Consider the following 23457-nt stretch of genomic DNA (forward strand, 5'->3'; position numbering starts at 1 on the left):
GTGTGTTGACCCCCGGTGCCTGGAGAACGAATCCTTACACTGTTGTTGAAATTATCAGTCTCTCCTCCAGAGCCAGCCTTCCTGCCTGAGAACTTCAAAAAGAAAGATGTGGTGGAGATTCTGTCTCATAAGAAAGCCTACAACGCCTGTGAGTACCACAAAAACCTGACTGAGAGTATTAATACCTGTTACAACATTTTACAGCTGATTTGGTTTCATTTTCACAACAGAGATGCAATTTGCAAATTTCCTAATGGGAAATGCCTCACTTTTAATCTTTGACACTAAAGTCTGTTCTTACACCCAAAGTGTGGAACTCCGGAGGACATATTTTCATTTCATAAATGGGACAGCACAAATATGAGCTGTAGTTGTCGTGAATATGTGGGCATAATTTCAAAGTACTCATCTCCTTTTACCAAACCCTTAATTTAAAGTTTGTAAAACATTACCAAAACCAATCATCCACAGCATCACTGGCGTCAGATATTAAAAAATATAATGTACACTGTACTTCCACAAGACATTAGATCCAATAACTTCATAACAGAATGACAAATATAGCAAATAAAAAATGTTAATTTTGATTATCAGCACTAAATGGCTGCAGGTTTGAAGTTATGAATTGATGCACTGTCTTGAAAAGAGCCAAACTAGCTGGAGGAGAATGCAAGGTGCAGTATATGACATTCAGAACAGTGAATATATCACTAGAACACCAGCATCTCGGACCAAAACCAATGAGCACATCAGACACACCTCCCCTGTTGTTTTGTGTTTTATTTACAGCCAGAAAGGTCAAGAAACAAAAACTAATCAATCAGCCCAGCTAACTAAGATACAATAAATGGCCAGAACGAGTTGTTCTCAACACGAGTAACATTATCTTCACATCACCTGTTAGTTCTTAGTCCACATTGTGCAAAACAGCAGTAAAGACTCTTCTTGTTAGGGAAAGAGCATTAATAAAATACTTTCTTTTTACTTCGCCAAGAAACGCAGCGGAGATATGTGACAACTGGCATACGTCTGTCTGTCTGTCTGTTAGCAACTTTACTCAAAAACAGATTAATGGATTTGAATGAAATTTTCAGGGAAGGTCAGAAATGACGATTACATGTTGCCAATCCTACTACAAATTGATCGCTATGGATTTATCGGAATTTCTCAGTTGGAAATCATATAAGGAAAAATTGATTGAATTGCGTTAGTGTTTATGAGTCCCATCAATTCCCGCCACCTGCTACATATTAGGTCACGCAATTCGGTGTCCGTACGGAACATACACATGCATAACACCCGCCTGTGCTCATCGCAAGGTCATCTTTCTAAGTGCTTTTTTTTTGTTTTAAATATATATTCTTTGTTGGGTTTTTTTTGGGACTACCGGCTGAAATCTGTCTCGCTTTTACAATGTGGTTGAGGATATAGAAACATGAGGACGTTCAACAATTTCAACAGGAGGGACTCACATGCTCATGCGACCGGACCACCTCTCAAACATATAAAGCTGGGATCACAATATACACAGAGGGAGAGTAACTACACTCTGCTGGTGCTCCACCAAATCTTGTTAGCTGCAATATTACTGCTATATTAATGCTCAAAATCTCATAAAAAGAGCCTTTAAGAGGATTATCTTTATCTTAATGCTTGTATGTTAGACTGGATTAGTGAAGCTACACTTGAAGAATAGTAAGAATAAATGACAGTGTTGAAAAATGTGAAAAGTGATAATGACGGTAATAGATTGTGGAATGATTAACTAAATTTAATTCAATTAATTTAATTCAACCCTGTTTCTATTTTGAGGATTTTTTCCTGTTTAATATCGTTGGAGCACAATGTTCTCATGATACGTATATTTTTGTTCAGTGTGCTATGTGAGATTTCAGATACAAAAAACATAATGCAGCAAAAAGTATTGTCAAAAAAAAAGAGTCATTTCAGCACCAAAAGCATGTTGTTTGATGAAGTCTAGACTAGTCTGCACTGCTGTCCCTGTGGGTTATGTGACTCTTTCATGACTTTGGCAACCTTTGGAGCAACCGAGCTCCTTTATTCATTTCTGTCTGAGACAAACATGAAAAATTTGTGCAAGGAACAAGAAATCCCATTCTCTTTCTGCGGTTACAAATCAGCCAGCAGAGCAGTAAATCACAAGGCACACAATGAGCCATAATGAACCAGCAGCAAGCTCTTCTGTCTCTGCTCTGCTGTTATGATACCTGTAATGAAGGTTAGTTTGTTTTGTGTACATTCACTGCTGTTAATTAGCAGGTTTATGATGCAGTTTTCAGTGTCATAACCGAACGCTGCAGAAACGCAGTGAGAAATCTGAGCAACAGAGTGAAAAAGTCCCCACACAAGAAGATGAAAGGTTTGTCAGCAGTGCGGGGAACACACTGATCTTCTTCGCCGTTTGAAAACAGACCTAAATTATCCACATCTTCCCCCCTTCTTACCTCCTACTCACTCTCCTCCTCCTCCTCCCCGCAGCCATCCTCATCGCCCATCTGAAGCTCTCCCCCGCCGAGCTGCGTCAGGTCCTGATGAACATGGCCACCGACAGGCTGGAGCCGGCTCACATCAAGCAGCTGCTGCTCTACGCCCCCGACGACGACGAGGTCAAACAGTACGAGCAGTTCGATCAGGATCCGGCCAAACTGAGCGAGCCGGACCAGTTCATTTTCCAGGTACTCGCAGGAAAACCAAGCAAGATGACAGAAGTTTTTAAGGCAGAATCACTCACATAGGTAAATGTTTTTCAGATGCTAATGGTGCCTGAGTATAAGACTCGCCTGCGGAGCCTCCACTTCAAGACCACCCTACAGGAGAGGACGGAGGAGATGAAGGTGGCCTACGATTACATCTACAAGGCTTCAGTGGAGCTGAGGAGCAGCAAGAAGCTGGCCAAAATCCTGGAGGTAATGGTTTACTGCAGGAAGATGAACATGAAGCCATCAGTCTGTATGTTAGCAGTGAATGCTAAGTGCTTTTTTCATGCCAACAGTTTGTTCTCGCAATGGGAAATTACCTGAACAACGGCCAACCTAAGAGCCACAGGACAACCAGTTTTAAGATCAACTTCCTCACTGAGGTACAGCGAGAACGTCTGTGCTTCAACTCTGCCACATTCATCTTTGCTTCAACCTGTAGTCATTAATTCTTTCCCTCTACTTTGCAGCTGAGTACAACCAAAACAGTAGATGGGAAATCCACCTTCCTCCACATTCTGGCCAAGTCTTTGTGCCAACACTTCCCCGAGCTGCTAAACTTTTCCAGAGACCTCACGACGGTGCCTCTGGCAGCAAAAGGTACGATGATGTTACCGCAGCAGAACACTCTGACTCTGATTCCTCAGAGAAAAACACTTAGTGGCACAAAGTAGTCAGTCAATCCTGTGAAATGCTGAATCTTTGTACAGAGAACACAGTGTGCAGGATGTGACTGCAGGGCTGACAGTCTTTATTAACAACAGTAGATTAATGTTCAAATTACTGCACTATTGCCTGTCTTTGTAACAACACAAGATGACGGTTTACATATTTTAAGTTGACATTTTTATAGACTGCTAATTGTTCAAATTCTGATTTACAGATTTTCATTGGACCATCGCTGACTGTTCAGTAACTGCTACAGTTTTTGCTTATCGCTAATGTTTCCATGTACCTTGTTTAGTGAACCAGAGAGCCATCACAACTGAGCTGAGCGACCTTCACAACACCATCCAGGACATCAGGACGTCCTGTCAGAAGATCCAAGCCACCTCCGAGGACCACTTCGCTTCCGTAATGAGTGTAAGCTCACAGCTTTCAATACATAAAACACAAAATATGGACATTTGTGGGTCCCTGATTTCCTGGAAGCAACTGAATATTTGCATCTTGTGGATATAATCTTTTCTGCTGAAAGTTACCGCTCTCAAATGTGAAGCTAAAGCCAGCAAGCAGTTAGCTTACCTTAACTTAGCCTAGCATAGCATAAAGACTGGAAACAGTCTCACTACTACACAGTCTACATTGACTGTTGAGTTTATAGATAAGTATGTTGTAAAAACAACATGAGAGCAGTCAAAAAAACTGGTGAAAATTTTACTCTTCTTCAGTGCTAAGCTAACTGTCTGCTGGCTCCAGTTTTATGTTTAACCAACAGAAGTGATCATGGTATAAATCTTCTCAGTGATGTTGTGGTAAGAAATTCTAGGTATTTCCCAAAACATCAAAGTATTGCTTTGGTACATTTTGATCATTTTCATTTAAAATAATAAAAAAAAGGGGTTTTTGAAAGCTGAAGACGAAAAGCTGTTTAGACAACACTACAGCACTTTTATACATAATGAAATAGGATCTTATGACTTGTAGAGAGTTGGTACATTGCAGACTCATGTCTGATTTGTAAAGCAAAGCACATTTTTGACATCTTTTTTTATTATTTTTGACACTTTTTTGACTGAAATGATGGGGGCCTCCTCACCTCAAAGGGGTTCTACAGAAACATGTTACTGTGCTTCCCTGACGTTTAGAGGCACAAAAGAGATTTAAAGAACAGTAGGGTTGTTAATTGTTAACAGACTGTTGTTAATTAGTCCATCCTATATTTTCTCAATTCATCAGTTTGTTAGGGTTAGGTGTTCAGAGTAAAAAAAAAACTGAAAATATTCACTTTTAAGAAGCTGCACTTAAAGTATATTGACTTTTTTCCCTAAAAGAATACTCCAAATAATAAATAGTTAGCAACAAAACAATTAATCATTAGCTTTCATTATGTCAGCGTATGCTTCTTTAAGTCCTCTCTGCTCCTGTGATCCTGTAAATCATTCCATAGCTTCTATACATGTACTTTGAGGAGACGAGGACAGAGGAGACTTTGAGAGGAGCTTAGAGTGAAGAAAAACAAGTGTTTCCTAATTATGACATCGCTGGGAGTAGCTGAGATGTGAGGAAGAAACACATTAGCATAATGAAAAGCCCCCTGACTTTGGTGTGCAGGTGTACAATGAAGCGTCCCTTTATTATTCGTCCCACAGAGTTTCCTGGAGAACAGCCACCCTGCCATCCAGTCGCTGGAGTCTCTGCAGAGCCGAGCGATGGAAGAGTTCTCCAAGGTGGCCTCATATTTTGGAGAGGACAGCAAGTCCAGCAGCACAGAAACCTTCTTTGGCATCTTTTCAGACTTCATATCCAAGTTTGAGGTGGGCTAATACTCACTTGAGCTCGTTTTTTGATACATTCAGCAGGTGCTTTGACAGATTCAAAGCTGAGAAACGATGACGCATTCAGCTGGAGCTCTCACTCAGACCGACTGCCTGCAGCGATAAAGTGATTAGGCCGCCAAGTGCTGCTGTCTGCGGAATAAATAAATCTGAAAGTAATGCGGTAACATGAGTATAAATCGGTTGAGATTATGGGTTTTGTCTTGCAGAGAGCTCTCAGTGAGACCCAGACTCCGGAAAACCCCAGAAGCCCCAGACTGTCTTCCCCTCTGGCCTGGTAGAAGGAGGAAGGCGGATGTCGAGCCAAACCGAGAAGTCGGCTCCGTTTTCACTCTGCTCTCCACAACCAAAGTGCCAAGATCATACACAGAGACACTCGGACCACCGGGAACAGAGACCATGTCATCTATAGCCAAGAGAATGGAAACACACTGTATCTATCTGTAGATAAGCGGAGTGCCCCGTGTGCAGCAGTGCTGTTCTTTCAGGTGCTGGGTAGAGCAGGAACATTCAGGTGTCCACAGGTCAACGAGAACTCACCGCACACCAGTTTTTAAATGATTTACATCTCTTTTTAATGCACAGTAGTTAGTAGATAGTAGAAGATACATTCAAGAAGCCGTCCAAGTCCGTTTGATTTCTCCCCTTCAGCTTGACGCTGCATTAAAGTGAGATTTAAGCAAAGACAACAACTGGTCTGAATATATACAGATGACCTGCTAATGTGTTTATTAAATGAGTATATTATAAAGTTTATATTTTCTATCAGATCATATTTGAAAATTGTAAAGATTAAGCATAGATGTAGACTGACTACAGTTATCTGGAATCAAGAGGATTCACAAGCGTAGTTTAGCTAGTTTGATGGTGCACTCACTGCTTTCCATACAGCAGGATTTGTTTCAAACATGTAAGATTAGTACTTTTTAAACCGTGTGTTCACGTTGCTAGACTTCCAGATTTTTTTCATCCCATTTACTGTTAATTTATAGGACATCTATTATGTCTGTGTAGGTTCTCATTCATCCAGGTCATGGTTATCCAAAGTAGTTTAAATCAATCCACTGGACTTTAAGAAAATTTAAGAAAATTTTCTTAAAGTCCAGTGGATTGATTTAAACTACTTTGGACATCTATTATGAAAATCTCCTCATGCAAGAAGTTAAAGTCAAAGTCACCCACAGCCAGCTTTGGTTCTAAATTTCTAATGATGATCAGTTGATCCAGTATGGAAGCCAAACAAGGCCATAATTATCTTACATTTTAATGTAATCCGCAATGATGAAATTTAAATATATCACGTAGAAATATTATATATGAATTTAAATGATTTGAATTCAGCCTCTTTGAAATTATCCTTTAGTCATTATGGGTTTTTTTGTTTTTTCATGTTAAATTCAGCTACAAAATTAAAATATCTAGTATTCAAAGACTACACACAGCTAAGCATTTTTGGCAAAAATATTATCTCAAGTCAAAACAATACAGAACCTCAAATTGCATTAGTTGAATGTAAATATTCAGACAGAATTTTAAACCTATAATTTGAACATAACCTTAGCCAGCAAAACTAAATTGAATCATGTAGGCTGTTATCCTTTCAGGTAACATCAGTAGGTATGTTATCCAAGAATTGGATTCAGAATTTGTGAAGCTTGGAGGGAAAATGGTTTGAAAAATGCAGAGATCGTAAATGTCAGAGAATCAAATTCAGACCAAATTAACTCAAAATGTATTAATGCAATAATTAATTATGCATTGGTATTTAAATTTCAGCATTAGGTATCCTGTTAGGATTACATTTCCAGCTGATAGGTCTGCCGCGGTGGATTTGTAGTAGGATAACAATCATGTGATCATCAGCAGGCAGCTGACATAGTGTTCACTTGTTGTCATAGTTACAGTGACGCCGTGCGGCTATCTCGCAATGATATAGAAATCTTTAACAAATCTGTGGATCCAGACTATAAGCTGCATCACTGAAAAAATCTAATCAATTGGTCCTTGTGTAATTTCTGATCTTCCCTTAAAATTTCATCCAAATCCATTAGTCCGTTTTTGAGTAATGTTTCACACAGTTAAACCGACAGACAGACAAATGTACGCGATCGCCACGTAACTCCGCTGCATTCCTTGGTGGAGTAATTCTGTATTCATTTGGCCTTCCATAATTGCATTATTTAGACAACAGTAACACTTTAAAAGCTGAGATGCTAGTAAATCTGTGGGTGGTCACGGTTCAGTTTTGCTTCAGCTTCACACATAATCAATGAGGCTTATTCACAGTTTTGCTTGAGTGGTCGGTTATCCATCTTTATGTGTCTCCAGCCGTCGCATCAGAACTATACTCACCGTTAAAATTTGAAATCTTGAGTCCTGAAAAGAGCTGAAGCTAAAGTTTGGAGTCGTTCCCTGACAGTATTGTGATTCTTTTGTCTGACGGGATTGAATTAAATCCACCCTCATTTGCACATGTATTTGCAAAACATCCTTCAGAACACTCAAACAATATTGCACCTTTTTCCAGCGAGGTAACGCTGAATGCATTTGGCTCGTAAATCATCTGTTGTCAGAACGTGTGGGCGGAACAGTAAATCTTTCTCAATAATTAGCACCATTTCTTGTTTTTTTTTTCTTCTGAGCTGTGTGTTTGTGGCAGTGAGGACGGCTCGTAGTTCTGCACTTTGTCGAGCAGCTCTGCTTAAAGAGGTGGGAGGCTGCGTAACGAATGGAGAAAAAAAAAACACCCTACTGTAAATGGTTATTTCCTGCTTCTCCGGTTGTCATGGCGATGTCATGACTCCTCTACAGTGCAGTGTACCTGTAGCTGTGTTGTATTCTTGTTGAGATTGTAAATTCACAGTTTTTTGCTATGCACTGCTCATTTTTCATTTGTACTGTACGATGCTCGTGTGTCCCAAGTTTTATTTTCTTATTCAAGAGGGTTTTCAGGGTTTTATTTTGCTCTTCGTGCACAGCTTTAGTCAGGCTTACGAGGCGATCTTTTAAAAAAAAAAAGCACTCCTAGCTGCTACAGGTGTAGTAACGGTGTTTTCTCGTCCCAGTCAATTGCATGTTGGTGCAGTTAATGTATTAAGATGTGCAGCTGGTAGCATCGACCCTCCCTGGATATTTAGGTTTCAAATAAAATCTGTTAGGTTTATTTATCCGTTCCCTTTTTCTAACTGTTTTATATGTTTTCATGGAAAGTTGCTCATGTTTTGTGACCATTTTATCCTTTTGTTTGCTTTCAAATGAAGATGTTTTTGATCTATAAAAATATCATGCTTGAAAGAAACACCGCTCGACTTCTCTGTGCCTCCAGATGAGCAAAAAATGTTGAATATTCGGACTGCAACTTCTGGTGTAGATGTTATATTTCACTTTATTTTAGTGTAATTCCCCTACAGTGGTATGAACATGTTAAACACTCCTTTAGACTGAGCAGTTTATGAAGAAGTGTTTTGGAGAGAAAATATCTTGAATAATTTATGTGCGTATATTCATGTTTTTTTCCCTATGAAAGCTGCTGAGCTCAAATCAGTTCGAGGATGTTTGTATTATTTAATCAATGATCTCAGTTAAAATGCACCCTGAGGTGTGATGTTCTTATTGGTGGGACCCTAATTTGTGGGTATTGTACCAGAAGACTCTCCTGGAATCTTTAACCTGGCAGAGACACATTTAAATATTTAAACGTATCAGTCTTTGTGAACTTACTTCAGGATACTGCAGGGTAAGGCGAACTGTTTCAGTGGTTTTACAATCCAAATGAGTAACCGTGATTCACTTCACAGTAGGGTGACCGGGTGTCCCACTTTTATGCGTGACTGAGCATTTTTTTTCTCTTCTGAACAGCCCACATAGTGAGCTATTGTCCAGAATTCTACGTTTTAGAAGTCAGTAATGCAGGATAGACGGTCTTCAAAAACTGGCCTTTTATCCAATGACGGTGAAGACAGCAGGGAAGGCTGTGTGTGATGTCAGTCTTGTGCAGCAGCAGGTTAGTCTATCACTGTCCCTGCTGTCACCACAAAGCCACCAACTATTTCTATGCGCGTCCAAAAAAAGTTGCACTCTAATATTTCGTTGGACTGCCTTTAGCTGTGAGAACGACACATTTGCCGTGGCATCGTTTCGATGAGCTTCTGCAATGTTACAGCATTTATTTCTGTTCAGAGATGCATTAACTTTCTACCAAGATCTTGCATTGATGACGGGAGAGTCGGACCGCTGCGGAAAGTCTTCTCCAGCACATCCCAAAGATTCTCATTGGGGGTGAGGTCTGGACTCTGTGGAGGACAATCCATGTATGAAAATGATGTGTCATGCTCTCTGAACTACTCATTCTCAATGTGAGCCCCATGAATCCTGACATCTTCATCTCAGAACATGCCCATGCCATCAAGGAAGAAAACCTCCATTGATGGAAAGACCTGGTCATTCAGTATATTCAGGTCGTCAGCTGACCTCATTCTTTGCTGAACCTGACCAACCCCAGATCATAACCCTAACCCCCACAGGCTGGTAGGCACTAGGCATGATGAGTGCATCACTTCATCTGCCTCTCTTCTTACCCTGATGCCCCCATCACTTTGGAACAGGGTAAATCTGGACTCATTAAATCACATGCCCCATCTTGATGCTACCTAGCAAACTGAAGCCCTTTTTTTCTGATTAGCCTCGCTGGTCAGTGGTTTTCTTAGAGCTACACAACTGTTTAATCACAATTATTTGAGTTCCTTTCGCATTGTGCGTGTGGAAATGCTCTTACTTTCACTATTAAACACAGCCGTGAGTTCTACAGTCGAGTTCCTACAATCATCTAAGAGTTTGATCTGACCACATTTGTTCCACGAAGATGACGGTCCACCACTGTCCTTCAGGTTGTAATAAGGTGTTGGACAGTTCTTAACTTGATTTTAGTAGTTTCAGAAATCTTAGTTGTTTTTGTTGCTTGATGCAAGGACAATAACTTTACCCTTCTGAAACAGATTACTATCCTTTCAATGACCACAGGATATGGGTCTGTGTATACTTTGGTAATTGGATTTTCCGTTCTAAAGCAGGTATTGAAAAACCAGCAGAAACATATTCATCACTGTAGTAATTATCCAATGGAGGAGTCTTAGCTATTTGTTTTTTTCAATCCAAGTGCTGATTTTTTTGGACAGGCAGTGTATCTGTAACCTAATTATTCCTTGATATCCATAATGTCAGTCTATCTTGGACAAATGTCAACTTTTTCGCTTGTGTTTTGAGTTCCTCATTCCAGAGATCTAAAATTCAGCTGCATTTGAACTGTGACTCACAAAACATTCCTGAAGATTGCAAAAACAAAACAAACAAACAAAAAAAGGTGTTTTGTGACCCCTATGGCTTCCCATAGGATGCAACATGAAGAGATGCAGGAAATGAGTTTCACAAAGAGTTAGAAAAAGATATGGACTTCAAAACTTTAGGTCTCACCTCATTTTATTGGTCTAAGTGGAAAAAGATAAAATCATCTCCATCTGATTACCAATCAGAATTCATCAATGACTTGCAATAACAATTTTATGTGCTGCGAGGTCATGAATTCTACACAAATACTTTGAGCGTTCATGGATTTTAATAATGACAGACGAGTAGATTTAAATAGTTTCTTCATATACTTTATTTTCTTTGGAAAGGGGGTATAACCAAGCATTCATAGTACGTTTTATTCAGTATTTGAGCTCACCAGACAGCATACATACAAAACTATGGAGCCTAAAAATGCAGCATTATCATTTCTAGTTTAATGGCATTTGTCTTAAAGAGCCTCGAGAAACCAAGTTCTCTAGATGCACAGGGGCTAAGGCAGAGAGGTACAGGAGCGAAGACGGAGAAAGGAGGGGATGATAATGCTTTGATTGTCTCTGAAAAACACAACGCAACTCGTTTTCAGGGCAACTGCGGCATCCGAAACTTTCTCCACCGGTACCATGTCGGGTCAGTTCTCGACGAACCAAACACTGCATTACATCTCAGGGCAAAAACGAAGCAAATACAGAAAATACAACAAAGCCATTTCTTTTAAAAAAAACAACACATTTTGACCTGGCAAAAATCTAACACCACATCACTACTGAGACTGCACAGCGCTGTGCTCTCAGCTCAGTGGGAAAGACAGGAGAAAAAAAAACAAACTCAAAACCAGTTCACTATAAACCACTCACTGAGTCTGGCCTGCGCTCGAGTGCAACATCAGCTGTTTCTGCGTCTTTCTGCTCAGGATGGCGAGGCTGCGAGAAAAGCGTCTCTGCACTACATTCACTCACACACAGCCTGGAGGTGTTTATGCCTCTGCAAACACCGGAGACAGACGGAGAAGCAGAAAGGCTAAATACTGACTGCGTCCAGGCTGGGAAGGGCGAGTTCACCCTGCTACTTCTGCTTCCAAAACCTCAACCGAAACACGTTTTAAATACACGACGTCTGTGGAACAGAACCGTACGACGAGGGTCAAACCACCTTCCTCACATCCCTGAAACGTCACCGCTGAAATACTGTAGTACTAAAGAGCCAAGTACAGTAAATATATAACGCTTGTTTGGTGGTTCTGTGAGGAACCGGTAAGGCATTTAAAGACTGCATTAATTACGTCAAGCCACAGGGAATGTGTGTGTTTTTCTTTTAAAGTGGTAAATAAATACAAGAGTGAGAGGGGAAAAAAAAGGGGGATGGGGGGGTTTTCCATACAAAAAAAGGCTAAATCAAGTGTGGACGACTGGAAGCCTGCAGTCACCAGCTACACTTTAACTGTTTTGGTTCCTACTTCACCTGCTGACTGTGTCCCTTCCCCTCCACGTCTCCATGTTTAATTCTTGTTCTAAGGCCATTTTCCACATTAAAAAAACAAAACAAAACACCTCACAAAGTTTGAAAGGAGTCTCATCAGTCCGGATTTTGGCAACCCAACGCTGCGCGGATGTCTGACGGCAGCGCTGGTCGTCCCTCGAGCTCTGCGATTTGTGGATGATTGTCTGGAGCTTGTTCTGCTGGGGAGGCAGTGCAGCATGGAAACAAGTGGAGGTGTGTGTGAGAGGGTGTGTGAGGGCGTCGTGTCACCTCGCAAGGCACCATCATGGAGGTCAAGAAGGCGAAGCAACTGCTACTAAATGCTCATTTTGTATGCTTTTTAAATTTCCCCTTGCTGTTTTGGGGGAAATTATGTCTTCTTTTAATTAAATTCACCACATGCATGCACCACTTCAAATTAAAAGCGTAAAATCTGATAACGCTTTCCAAATTTGAGTGTTTTGAAAGAGATTGCCAGAAAAGTTTTTTCAAACAGCGATTAGTCATTTGGGCTTTTTGCTACAAGTAGATGGTTCAAAAAAGTGTCTAAGTGGAGCAGAATGAAGTATAAGGTGCAGAAAATCCCAAATGTAACGTCCCTATGATGATATACCTCTTATGTCAGGCCACCTGGGTTATGACTGAGGTTGTAAGTAACTGTTGTTTTCAGTGTTTGGTCTGTAAGATAGTGAAAAGTGCTCATCACCAAAGGCTAGAGGAAACAAAATATTCACATTTGAGAAGCCGTATCTAGAGTAATTTTGGCATATTTGCTTTAAAATTACCAATACTCAGGGATCAATTCATGGGCCTTCAGCTTCAGTTATGACATAAAAAACACATATAATACAAAGAAAACCTGACCTAAATGTACAGTTTGGATGCTGGAATCCAACTAGATGTTTTCTAAACTCAGTGGGTTGTGTGAGTTGTTGACAAAGAGCTGTGTGACCTCCATGATGGTTTCCTGAAGCTGCATTATGTCACTTTCATGTCCTTCACACGGGGTGGACGGGGGAAGAAGCAGAGGTTTGTGTAGAAGGCTGCAGATATGGGCTTGAGGAGGCGGAGTCCTGGACCTGGAGGGGGGCGTGTCTTCATCTCCTCCTCCTTATAGGACAGTGCTCTCAGTGTCCAGGTCACAGTCTTTGGGAGAAGGCAGGGAGGAGGAGGAGGAGGAGGAGGAAGTCACTGGCTGCTGATCTACAGCGAGCTCAGGGACGAACGCTCGACTCATCCCCTTGAAAGACATCGCCGGGTCTAAACAGCAACACACAGGACGGAGGACAGATGAGTCACGGTGAAGATAAACACCGACAGCTATCATTAATGTGTCTTTATGAAGCCGCAATGAAAGGATCTTGAAATAAAAGGAGATAAATGAGATAACAGCTCCAAAGGATCGTTATTTCATGCACGCAGATGTTCACTATATAAACATCCTTAACAGATAAATACAACATTCATGCCCGCATTACATAAACAACGTCCATAATCACTAACACGTGCAGCTCTGTGAGAACAGTTGAAGCTGCTGCAGTGATGCCAGCCAGTCAAACTGTGTCATATTTTCCACAGCTTTAAATGGCAGCAGAGGCTGTTCTGAGGTCATGTGACCAGCAGGTGGCGACGTGCAGTCAGACACCGAGAGCTGCACAGTGCAACAAGCAAGCAGTGAAAAGATGGAAAAAAAAAAGTGCGACTGTGTGTCTTAGATGGTGTGTTTTGAACATGTTAATCAGCAACGTGGCAGAAATATTCAAAATATAAGCATGCACGTCAGGTTTATGGATGCTGGCTTTAAAAGTCCATTAAAATGAGAAACAAAACATGACGCTTCACATTTTTTAACCTTCGTGCCATCATGCGGGGCAAAATTGACCTGGTTTAAAGTTCGAAAACGTGGGGAGAAAATATTTTCACAGTGAAAACGTTCAGAGTTTCAAAATTTTTGAACATTTTTTGGTGGGAAAAAAAGAAATGTTAAAAAAAATGTTTCTTTAAGAACATTCACCAAAAAAAAAATCAACCAAAATCCAGCGAAATTCGGTGGATTTTGGTTGATTTTTTGGGTGAATGTTCTTAAAAACAATATTAGAAGTTTTACTGAATATTACTTTAGATATTTTTTAAAAATTTTGGAAGATTTTTAATCATTTTAAAAAAATATTTACAAGAATTTTCTTACCAAAAATGGGGGATTTTTTTTTTTAAATATAACTTTTAAGTGAAACTTTCTAGGGATTATTAGAATTTTCTTCCTGAAGGTATTGCAAATTTTCAAAAAATTTGGGGATTTTTTTTTTTTTTGCTGAATTTTTGGATTTCTTTCAGACAAGGAAACAATATTTTTTGGTGCCCGTAAATGAAGACAACAGGAGGGTTAAAAACTGAATAAAAAGCCTGATGGATGGTGAAGGGCTTGAAAATGACTGCTCAGTAAATCCAGCTGAGCTATTTTAATAATCAGTTTCAGCATTTTTTTTTTTTTAAAGTAAAAAATTCTCAATTTCCAGTTTGTCATATGTGTTTTCTGGATGAAAGTCAGACTTTGGGAAGCACTGATCGACATTTTTCACCATTTTCTGACATTTTAAGAACCACCAACTAATCGATGAATTGAACAAATAATCAACAGAATTTTCCACAATGAAAATAATTCGTTGCAGTTTCAAACCCTTATAGCGTCACTGTTGATGTTACAGTGAGTGACTGTCAGTGAAGATGAGTGACTCATGATAAACGAATGCTGTGATGCCAGATGGCCATGTGACCTTTGGTGACCCTGAATGACAGAAAAAAAAAACCCTTTCTGGCATTTATTGCTCATCAAATTCAGTCCTGGATGACTGACGGAAATGTGTGCTCACTCCTGCTATGACAATGCATTTTGCTTTAGTACCAGCCAGCGAATCCCTGCTGCTCTTTACTGCGGCTCATAATCAATTTACTTAATAATTCACTGTCTGGTTGTAAAGCCTTGAATGGTCTGGCTACAGTCTATACCAGCGACCCGATAATTGCCTCTGTCTGCTCGCTGCAAGGCTGTAACTGATCGTTCCTCATTCTCATTTTGCCATCAGGCAAATTCTGCATCATCAAACTGTTTGTACCATCTTGAGTTCTGGTTCTCAGGTACGTTTCTTACATATTGTCACTGTAAAGCAGCTCGGAGCTTTGTTTTGAAAATTGCTACACTACCGTTTAAAAGTTTGGGGTCACTTACAAATTTCTGTATATTTGAAAGGAAAGCATTTTTCTTAATTAAGATTACATTAAGTTAATCAGAAATATAGTCTAGACATTGTTCATGTAGTAAATGATTATTGTAGCTGGAAACGGCTGATTTTTAATAGAATATCTCCATAGGGGTACAGAGGAACATTTCTAGCAACCATCACTCCTGTGTTCTAATGCTACATTGTGTTAGTTAATGGTGTTGAAAGGCTAACTGATGATTAGAAAATTCTTGTGCAATTATGTTAGTACATGAATGAAAATGTGAGTTTTCATGGTTTCAAGTTTTCATGGAAAACATGAAATTGTCTGGATGATCCCAAACTTATAAAAGGTAGTGTACGTAAATAGAGTATTATTATTTTTTTAACATATATGTTAGGGGTATGTAAGACAGCAAAGAAGAAATGTATTCAGTTTCATTAAACTTAATCAGTGTGCAGAAAGGTGACAAACCAAAGGAAACACAACTTTGTTTTGCATCTGTGTTTTCTAGTTTGATCTAATTTCTTCTTTGTTCCTCTCTCTTGTCTTGTTGTTGGTGATTTTTTTTTAAAACTGTGCTAGTTTGGGCGACTTGTGCTTTGTTTGTTAACTACCTTATTAACCTCTATGATTCAACGGTGCATCTGTTGCCAAGCAACTACACCGCGCTGGCGTTGTTTACACCAGGAACCAGCTGATGATGCTAAAACTGGCCTGCATGGTGACCAGAACAACAACAACAATAGACATCCCGGCAGCAACTAAAAGAGGAGACGCAGAGGATGGAGAGGAGTAACGAAGCTGTGAAGAGCTGAGTCCAGACAACAGGAGGTAAAAATTGATTCTATCATCGCTGAGCAACTACGCGGATGATTTGATGGCCGCAGAGAAGAACCGGAGGGACTTTCCTGAGCTTACTGTTGTGTTTCACAGAGGCATGACTACAGGAATTATTCCGAACTCTATTGTTACCATGCCCGGCTCTGAGACGGGCTGGGCAGACAGGAACAAACCCGGGAGTGGTGAGGAAAGAGGCGTAGGGCTCGTTGCTTTTATTAACAACAAATGTTGCCACCCTGCTCCCACGACTGTGATGGAACATTCCTGTAGCCCACATATTGAACTGTTAGCTGTGGGGCTACGTCCACTCCACATACCCACAGAGATTCCACACAGCATCTTGGTTACTGTTTACGTCCCTCCCTCCGATTACCAAGCAACCACCTGTGATTTCACCCTCTCTGTTACTATGCACCAGCGCTTTCTTTATTTTCTTGTATAATGTCAAGTTTCACAGTTTTGGGCAACTGCTACAAAGCAATGTACCTATTTCCCTTATTCTGTTTTTTTGGTTAGCTTACAAAGCCAACATGAGTGAAAAAGCCCCAAATATAAAAAACTAAATCAAAATATCGCCAAAATAAAGTGTATTTTTTCTTGACCACTGTGAATAAATTGGTGTATTAATAAGGGCAGGAAGCAGGTGACTCATTACACTGAAGCTTCTGCTACTCTGTGGAGACAAAAGCAGCTGGGGAAAAACTCAGAGGCGTGCAGACAGATGAAAAAGATTGTATCTTAAATAACATATACAATAGAAAACCTTTATGTCTTCCACAGGTTCTTCCATGAGTTGATGATCTACTCATTGTATAATCTCAATCTGTTAGTAGTTTAACACTAAGCTGGAAAACTGTGTTTTGCTGCCGTCTCTGAAATACTTAATTATAGAAAACAAAAAACATTTTGTAGATAAAGTCTCTCTTTGATGCTTCAGACTTTAGGTGCAACATCATCAGCTGGAATCTACATAAAAGTAGTGGATAGAGACGCTCTTTGAGTTGCATTTTCTAGAAAATAATTAACCCCTTTATATTCAGCTGTTGGAACATTTATTTATTAACTTTTCCTTTCTTTCATTTGTCACCTCCCTGTACAAACAAGATATTTAGCGCTAACTGGCACCCCTGTGGGTCCTGAAAGTGACTCATTTTCTGTCAGACGTGTATATTTTGAGCACTCAACATCAGAAATGGATTTGATACTAAAAGCCCATGAAACACAGAGTGACAGTTGTGCATCAGGGCTAAAATAAAAGACATCGATGGAGGCAGCAGGCAGAACAAAATGGATTTGGTGATGATTCAGACTCCTGGAGGCAAACAAAAAGTGCAGGTGCTACTAGTGCAGGTTTTAATTACCAACAAACCTCTCACAAGTGCCTCTTTAACCTGTGGAGGCATTACAATGCAAGACCGTTAGAAACAGAACACATTAGTAACTAGCAGTTATAAATACAGCATTATGCATGCACCGACTGAGAAATGACACTCACCCATCATCTTGTACGCAGTGGCACAGATCCCGTTGGTCTCACTGGTCAGTGTGGTGGGCTGTGGAGGTGGTGGGATGTTTGGTCTGTTCCGAGGCTTGGGGACCGGCCGCGGTCGGGGAAGGGAGCCCGACTGGTAGGGAGACGGGGACGGAGGAGCGACTGCATCCTGGCTGGTGGTGGAGGGTGGAGGCGTGTCTGGAGGGGTGGGGGTGCCCGGAGGTGAGGGGTCTGCGCTCTGCTGGTCCCCGGTGGGATGACCGAGCGATGCAGGCTGCATCGGAGGGCTGGCCGGAGTCGGAGGCTCTGGAGGCGGATGGCTGGGCGCCTGGATTGGGGGCTGGTTGCTGGAGTGGCGCCTGGGTGTGGCACAAGGCTGTGAGGCGGCAGAGGTGGGCGATGTGGGTGAGTGGCTGGACAGGGGTCTAGGAGAGGGGCTGAGGGACTGAGAGGAGCCAGAGGAGGAGGTGTGGTTGATGGAATTGCAGGGCTGACTGGGAGGAGGGTTTGTTGGTTTGGGAGGAGCAGGAGCCTGCTTCTTGGTACCTGAAAGTTGATGGTAAATGTTAGAAGAAAAAATATAAAGCGTAGAGTCTCACACTCAAGCACATGCAGCAAGTGTGAGCTGGCAATGAGAGGTGGGGCTGCAGCTACCATCGAGAGAACAAACAGCAGTTTTCACTAGAAGTGGGGGAAATTTCCAATTTTTCGATGCATCGCGATTCGGACGTGGATCTGAATCAATTCACAAACATCCAAATTTCGATTTTTTTTAAAAATCTGTTAATCAAAGTAATACAGAAGGTTCTAAGTAACGCGAAACAAAGAAGCGCAGTACGCATCATCTCTGGTGCACTTTGGGATACGCACCAAGTGCGGGCGCGTCGACACACACCAAGACTAAAGCAAACCTGGCTGACCGCCACCCACCTTACCGTGAGATCCAAACAGCTGCTTTTAAAGCAGACGTGTGGAAACACTTTGGCTTCTACAACGTCGACGGCAGAAGCGAACTGGACAAGAGCCATGTTATATGTAATCTATGCACTGCTGCATACATTGGAGCCCAGATACACCATCCCATCCCAACGCTATTTCACCGACACCTCCAAACCAACACTCTACAATATACATATAATAAAGATGCATCAATAATTGATTTATAATCGAATCTTAGCCCCTGAATCGTAATCGTTATTGAATCGATTTACACCCCTAGTTTTCACAGTGGATAAGCTGCAAAAGTGCAAACTCCTACCTCTGCGCATCATATGCGGGCTCGGCCCCATGGATCCAGCCCCGGATCCAGTGCCCAGCTGCCCTGCAGTCTGGCCACCTCCTCCAGAGCCATTCCTCTGTAGTACAGGGGTTGGGGCGGCTGTAGAGTCACGCAGCTTTGGGTTGCTTTAAAGGAGATGAAAAAACAACTTCAAACAGACCTTGATACTTCTTACACGACAGTATGCAGCTCTTGGTGCTTTCATTGAAGGTTAGAGCTAATACAGTATTATTTTAAACAGCTTTACACCGTCATGCCCTACAAAGATAAAACTAACAAATAGGAGTCTTATCTAAATTTACCTTCCAAACAGAGTCTGTAGGACAGAAAGAATGCTGAATAGTGTTATCTGTCTCAAAATGAATGTTGTCCTTTCACCAACTAAATCAAAGACACCCTTCAGTCTTTGCATAACAGGCACCAATGTCCAGGCCTTTCAAAGCAGTTTGAGCCAGTTAGTGCGAAGTTCCTGCTGATTCTAGTGATTTGGGGAGGAAGGCAGAGGGATGGGAAGTCGAGAGGCTTTCAGAGTGACTGTTAGCAGAGTGACAGAGGCCATTGTTGTGCTGTTTCTGTGGGATGGCTTCAGAAAAGCCTGCATAGCTGCAACTGGTGGTGGCGTAAGAAAACTTGTGGTTTTGCAAGAGAAACAATAAGCTGAACCAAAGTGACCGGAGAAGGGCTGGTGTCTGTGTGATGCCTGTGAGTCATGCATTAATAATCCACAGTACTCTATAAAATTAATCAGACTGACATCTGTTTATAGAGAAGACACTAATATTTTCCCACAGTACCAAAAGTGAAAACATAAAAGCATGCATATGTGTCTGTGAGGCATGCTGTGTCATTCCCCACCAGCAGCAGAGATGCCTGGAAGCAGCTCTTACCTGAGCTCCTCTGTGTGCTGGGCTAGAAGCTGCTGAGCAGCTGCCAGAGCAGCCAGACCCTGCGCCAAGCTATGCTGGGAACTGTCAAAGCCTGAACCCCCTGATGGAGCCTGTGGCTGGGGCTGGGGCTCAGCTGAGGGCTGGGGGACCTGCCCGGCCCCATGTCCCTGCCCCTGAGCCTCCACAGGGGGTAAAGGAGGCTGGAAGGCAGGTGAAGTGTGCTGCTTTCTACCTAAGGTGTTACTGCCTCTACGGAGGGTGTGGTCCGAGTGCTTGTTAGGGGTGCTACACAGGGACAGCAGGGAGACAGTAACAGGGAAAAACAGAAAACACCGCAGCTTTGATCAGAAAGTCACTGATTAGACCAAGAATCACCGAACCCTAGAGTAACCACAGAGGAGTAAGTATATAAAAACAGTCGATCATATTATCAGGATTATTTCATTTAATAGCAGCACAAGGATCAGAAAAAAGCAGCTGGATTAAAGCAAAATTATTTCAAAAGCAATTAACTGGAATAAGCAGTGAATGCTGCAGACCAAAACAATGTTGGAAACGGAGGAAAAAGAGTTTTCTTAGAAGACATGCAGCAATTCCTGGTTAATTACTTGTCTTTGCGTGGCGTGTCGTTCTCTGGTCCCACCATACTGCCAGGCCTCTTCCTCTCAATGGTGCCAGAGTCATAATCTAGATGGTTGTTGTGGTTGGATGCAGGTGTGGGCATCACAAACACGCCGGACACATTAAAGTCCACATCTGTAAGAAGAAAGGGAAACTTTTACCAGAGTGTAATCTCTAGTTAACAGTGTCTGGGCTCAATCTGGAAGAAATCATACAGAAAAAGACAGACGAAGAAGGTTTTTGCCTTCTTTTTTTAATTAAACAACATTATAGTCTAATAAATTACTTTTGTTATCCACTCTGGAATACAGTACATTGAACTGACTGGGTGTTGGTTTGCAGCGTTGCTAGAAGTCGCTTTAGCAGGATACCAGGACTCATCATGAGACTTAACCTAGGACCTGTGACCATGTGGGTCTTGGTCTCCATTAAGTGAGCAAAAGCGTGGCTTGGTACACTGTTTATTAATGCAAACCAAATAAAGAAACCAGCTCCGAAACACAAGGTTTTATGGTTAACAGGAGGCAGATGTTGCAAAAGCAGACTGCCAAGAATAACACATAAGGCAGGACGTTAAGTCGGTCATGGCAGATACTCCTACTGAGCTTCACTATACATTTGTTCCTGAGTGGAATTATTTTATTTCATTTCTTTAATCTCACGAGGAGATCCTAGTCCATGATCAAGTTTATACACAAGGCAATAAGGTGACAAACAACCTCCCCAGATGAGAGGTATCCACCCCATTGGGCAATTAAGGGTCACAAATCTGCCTGCAAGTATCTGTCCAGAGTCAGTGAGTTTCCTACAGAAGAAGCCGGCAATTAACCAAGCTCCTTATTATTGGGAGGTGACAGCCCTCACTGTCCCATCATCCCTCACTGTGTGTGTGCTCCAGAGCTAATTATGGCAGCCTTGTGCCAACCATGTCGGCCATCTATCATCATCTCTGTCTCAGACACAGGGACTTATGGGAGACTGAAGGGAAGTGGCTTTGACTGACCTCCCTGACAAACCGTGACAACTGCTTAGTGTTTGCAGACTTTAGGAACACATTAAGAGCACAAAACTTCGGTCAATGTAACATGTGGCATCAAAATTAATTAAAGAAAAAAATGGGTCTGAAAATGTTATTAGCCCTTTTTCAAACTACCTCACAAATGAATCACTGTTTCAGTTTTTAATCGATCATGTTCTGAAATATTTTTGAACAGAAATTGAAAAATGACTCAATAATCCAGTTTTTATTTTTGCGTTTTGTGCTGGCGGTTGGACTGTACCATTAGGACCCACGGGTAGCAGCTAGTAGTCAGCTATGAACCCAGCCACACAGTCACATTATGCAGCCACTATAGCACAACAAACGTTGCAATAATTTATCAGCTATTCTATTTTAGGAAGGTTTACTCATAGACTAGACCGAGCATTGTTGTTGTTGTTCTTCAGATTAAACATAGAATTGCAACCTTTAAAGTGTGAGTGTGCCTCCCCCACCACCTTGGGCAACTTAAGAGGGTCTCTAATGAAACAGTTGTTCACTATCTGTAGCATGTGAGCCAATACATTTATAAAGAAACAAACAAATGAAGGCAAATGCAACATTTTTCCAGTAATGTACAACGGTACAATGGCTAATGGTACATCCCGATGACAAACACAAAACAAACAAAAAATTAAGCACCAAGGCAATTGATGAGGTAAACAAAAAAAATGAATAATGGAAGTTTAAAACCGTTTTTCTCTTTAGCACAGTACTTACAATGGCCTTTGTCCAACAATGTTGGCTAAGAACAAATTGTATTTATGAAAACAACTTAGAAATGACCTCTTTTGCCCATAGTGTTTCTTAATATGGAGTTATATTTTCATCCAATTCCTTATTTGATTCCTCCTGTTCAACACATCACAAGCAGAACTGGAGAATTACATGACGTGTTTTTCTCTTGTAACCACACACACAGCAGGGATTTTTATCGTGAGCATTGAAAGCTTGATTACTACCGATTTCCTTGTCTTATTAGGCAGTTAATATAATTTTCTTTCCCTATGAGTTCTGCATGTAGGAATATTGGCTACAGAGAGCGGAGAAAAGGTCAGAGAGAAAGCAGCAGCTGTAAAGAAAACCTACCCTCAGGAAAGAACCAATCAGCGTGCTGGATGATAGGCTCCACAATGGCCACCACGTGCACAGAGGTAGCAGCAGCCATCTCAGCCAGACTCCTGGGTGTTCATATATAGATGAGCAGAAATTAGATGCTTCCCGACATAATGACTGGCAGACTGAAATAAGCTCAAATAACAGACTGTCATTTGTAGAAATTCCCTTCACCACCCTGGACTAGAATCAGAGCTCTCTGAGTCTATGTTTTAAACCGGATTAACGTAAAATGTAGATATATTCTTGAATATTATCTGTCTCTCTCTCTCTTTTTATCCCCTCCTACCCCTCAGTCTTGGCCCAGAGCAGGTTGGGTCCCAGGACGATGGCGATGTTGCTTGGAGTCATTTTGTTCGTCTCGCTGTCCTGAGCCAGTTTGGCTAAAAACTTCCCCAGATACCTGCAGAAAAACACAAGAAGCACAGGTGTAACAATAATCTCATACAACGAAGGAAATTAAAGCCATTTAGTAGCCAGACGTCGTAGCTTTGAGCAACTAACCTCAAGTTGTTTTTATTGTTCTTTGGTAATTTATCGCACACAACCCAGAGCGCCTGGAGCCGTTTGTCTGGGTCTGACACACTAGAATGATAGAAAACAATAGATAATTGAAAGCAGAGCACACAATTGGGCCAGTCTCCAGATGGCTAAATGGCCTCAATCTGTTATCCTGTCATTTTTTCAGTGCTGTACAGTGATGGATCCATTCAATATTGGTGCATTTCATTTCCAGTGATAATGTTAGAAGCCTTGCCTGGATGCCTGGATCCATTCATCATAAAGCTGGTGGGTCATTAGAGGTTCAGGGAGTTCCCTCAGGTAGGACTTCAGTGCTCCTGAAACCACGCACACAGACATTTTTAAAGACACTTTAACAGAAACAAATATGTTTCATTACAGAATTCAAACTGTTTTGTGAAT

General features: G+C 41.3%; 2 protein-coding genes across 8 annotated transcripts in view; one reads left to right on the top strand and one right to left on the bottom strand.

The window, feature by feature from the left end:
* The window catches only part of grid2ipb (glutamate receptor, ionotropic, delta 2 (Grid2) interacting protein, b), a 45108-nt gene extending 36595 nt beyond the window's left edge, over positions 1-8513 (top strand). For all 4 annotated transcript variants that reach the window (XM_051939076.1, XM_051939074.1, XM_051939075.1 and 1 more), the window contains 8 exons: positions 59-148; positions 2500-2696; positions 2772-2927; positions 3014-3100; positions 3188-3317; positions 3682-3800; positions 5030-5194; positions 5425-8513. In XM_051939076.1, the coding sequence (XP_051795036.1) occupies positions 59-148; positions 2500-2696; positions 2772-2927; positions 3014-3100; positions 3188-3317; positions 3682-3800; positions 5030-5194; positions 5425-5496 (1016 nt within the window). In that variant the 3' untranslated portion in view covers positions 5497-8513. The remainder of the gene's footprint in view (positions 1-58; positions 149-2499; positions 2697-2771; positions 2928-3013; positions 3101-3187; positions 3318-3681; positions 3801-5029; positions 5195-5424) is intronic.
* A 2340-nt stretch (positions 8514-10853) lies between these two features.
* arhgap17a (Rho GTPase activating protein 17a) overlaps positions 10854-23457 on the bottom strand; it is a 37123-nt gene continuing 24519 nt past the window's right edge. For 2 of the 4 annotated variants that reach the window (XM_022214103.2, XM_022214102.2), the window contains 9 exons: positions 23291-23372; positions 23038-23118; positions 22823-22936; positions 22507-22598; positions 20366-20513; positions 19758-20042; positions 18850-18995; positions 17595-18137; positions 10854-13297 (listed from right to left, as the gene is read on the bottom strand). In XM_022214103.2, coding sequence (XP_022069795.2) covers positions 13149-13297; positions 17595-18137; positions 18850-18995; positions 19758-20042; positions 20366-20513; positions 22507-22598; positions 22823-22936; positions 23038-23118; positions 23291-23372 — 1640 coding nt within the window. In that variant the 3' untranslated portion in view covers positions 10854-13148. Of the gene's footprint in view, positions 13298-17468; positions 17491-17594; positions 18138-18849; positions 18996-19757; positions 20043-20365; positions 20514-22506; positions 22599-22822; positions 22937-23037; positions 23119-23290; positions 23373-23457 lie in introns of all 4 variants that reach the window. The other 2 variants (XM_022214104.2, XM_022214105.2) reach the window with 2 other exon arrangements.

The sequence above is a fragment of the Acanthochromis polyacanthus genome, chromosome 19 (assembly GCF_021347895.1).
Source record: "Acanthochromis polyacanthus isolate Apoly-LR-REF ecotype Palm Island chromosome 19, KAUST_Apoly_ChrSc, whole genome shotgun sequence".
NCBI classification, from domain to species: domain Eukaryota; kingdom Metazoa; phylum Chordata; class Actinopteri; family Pomacentridae; genus Acanthochromis; species Acanthochromis polyacanthus.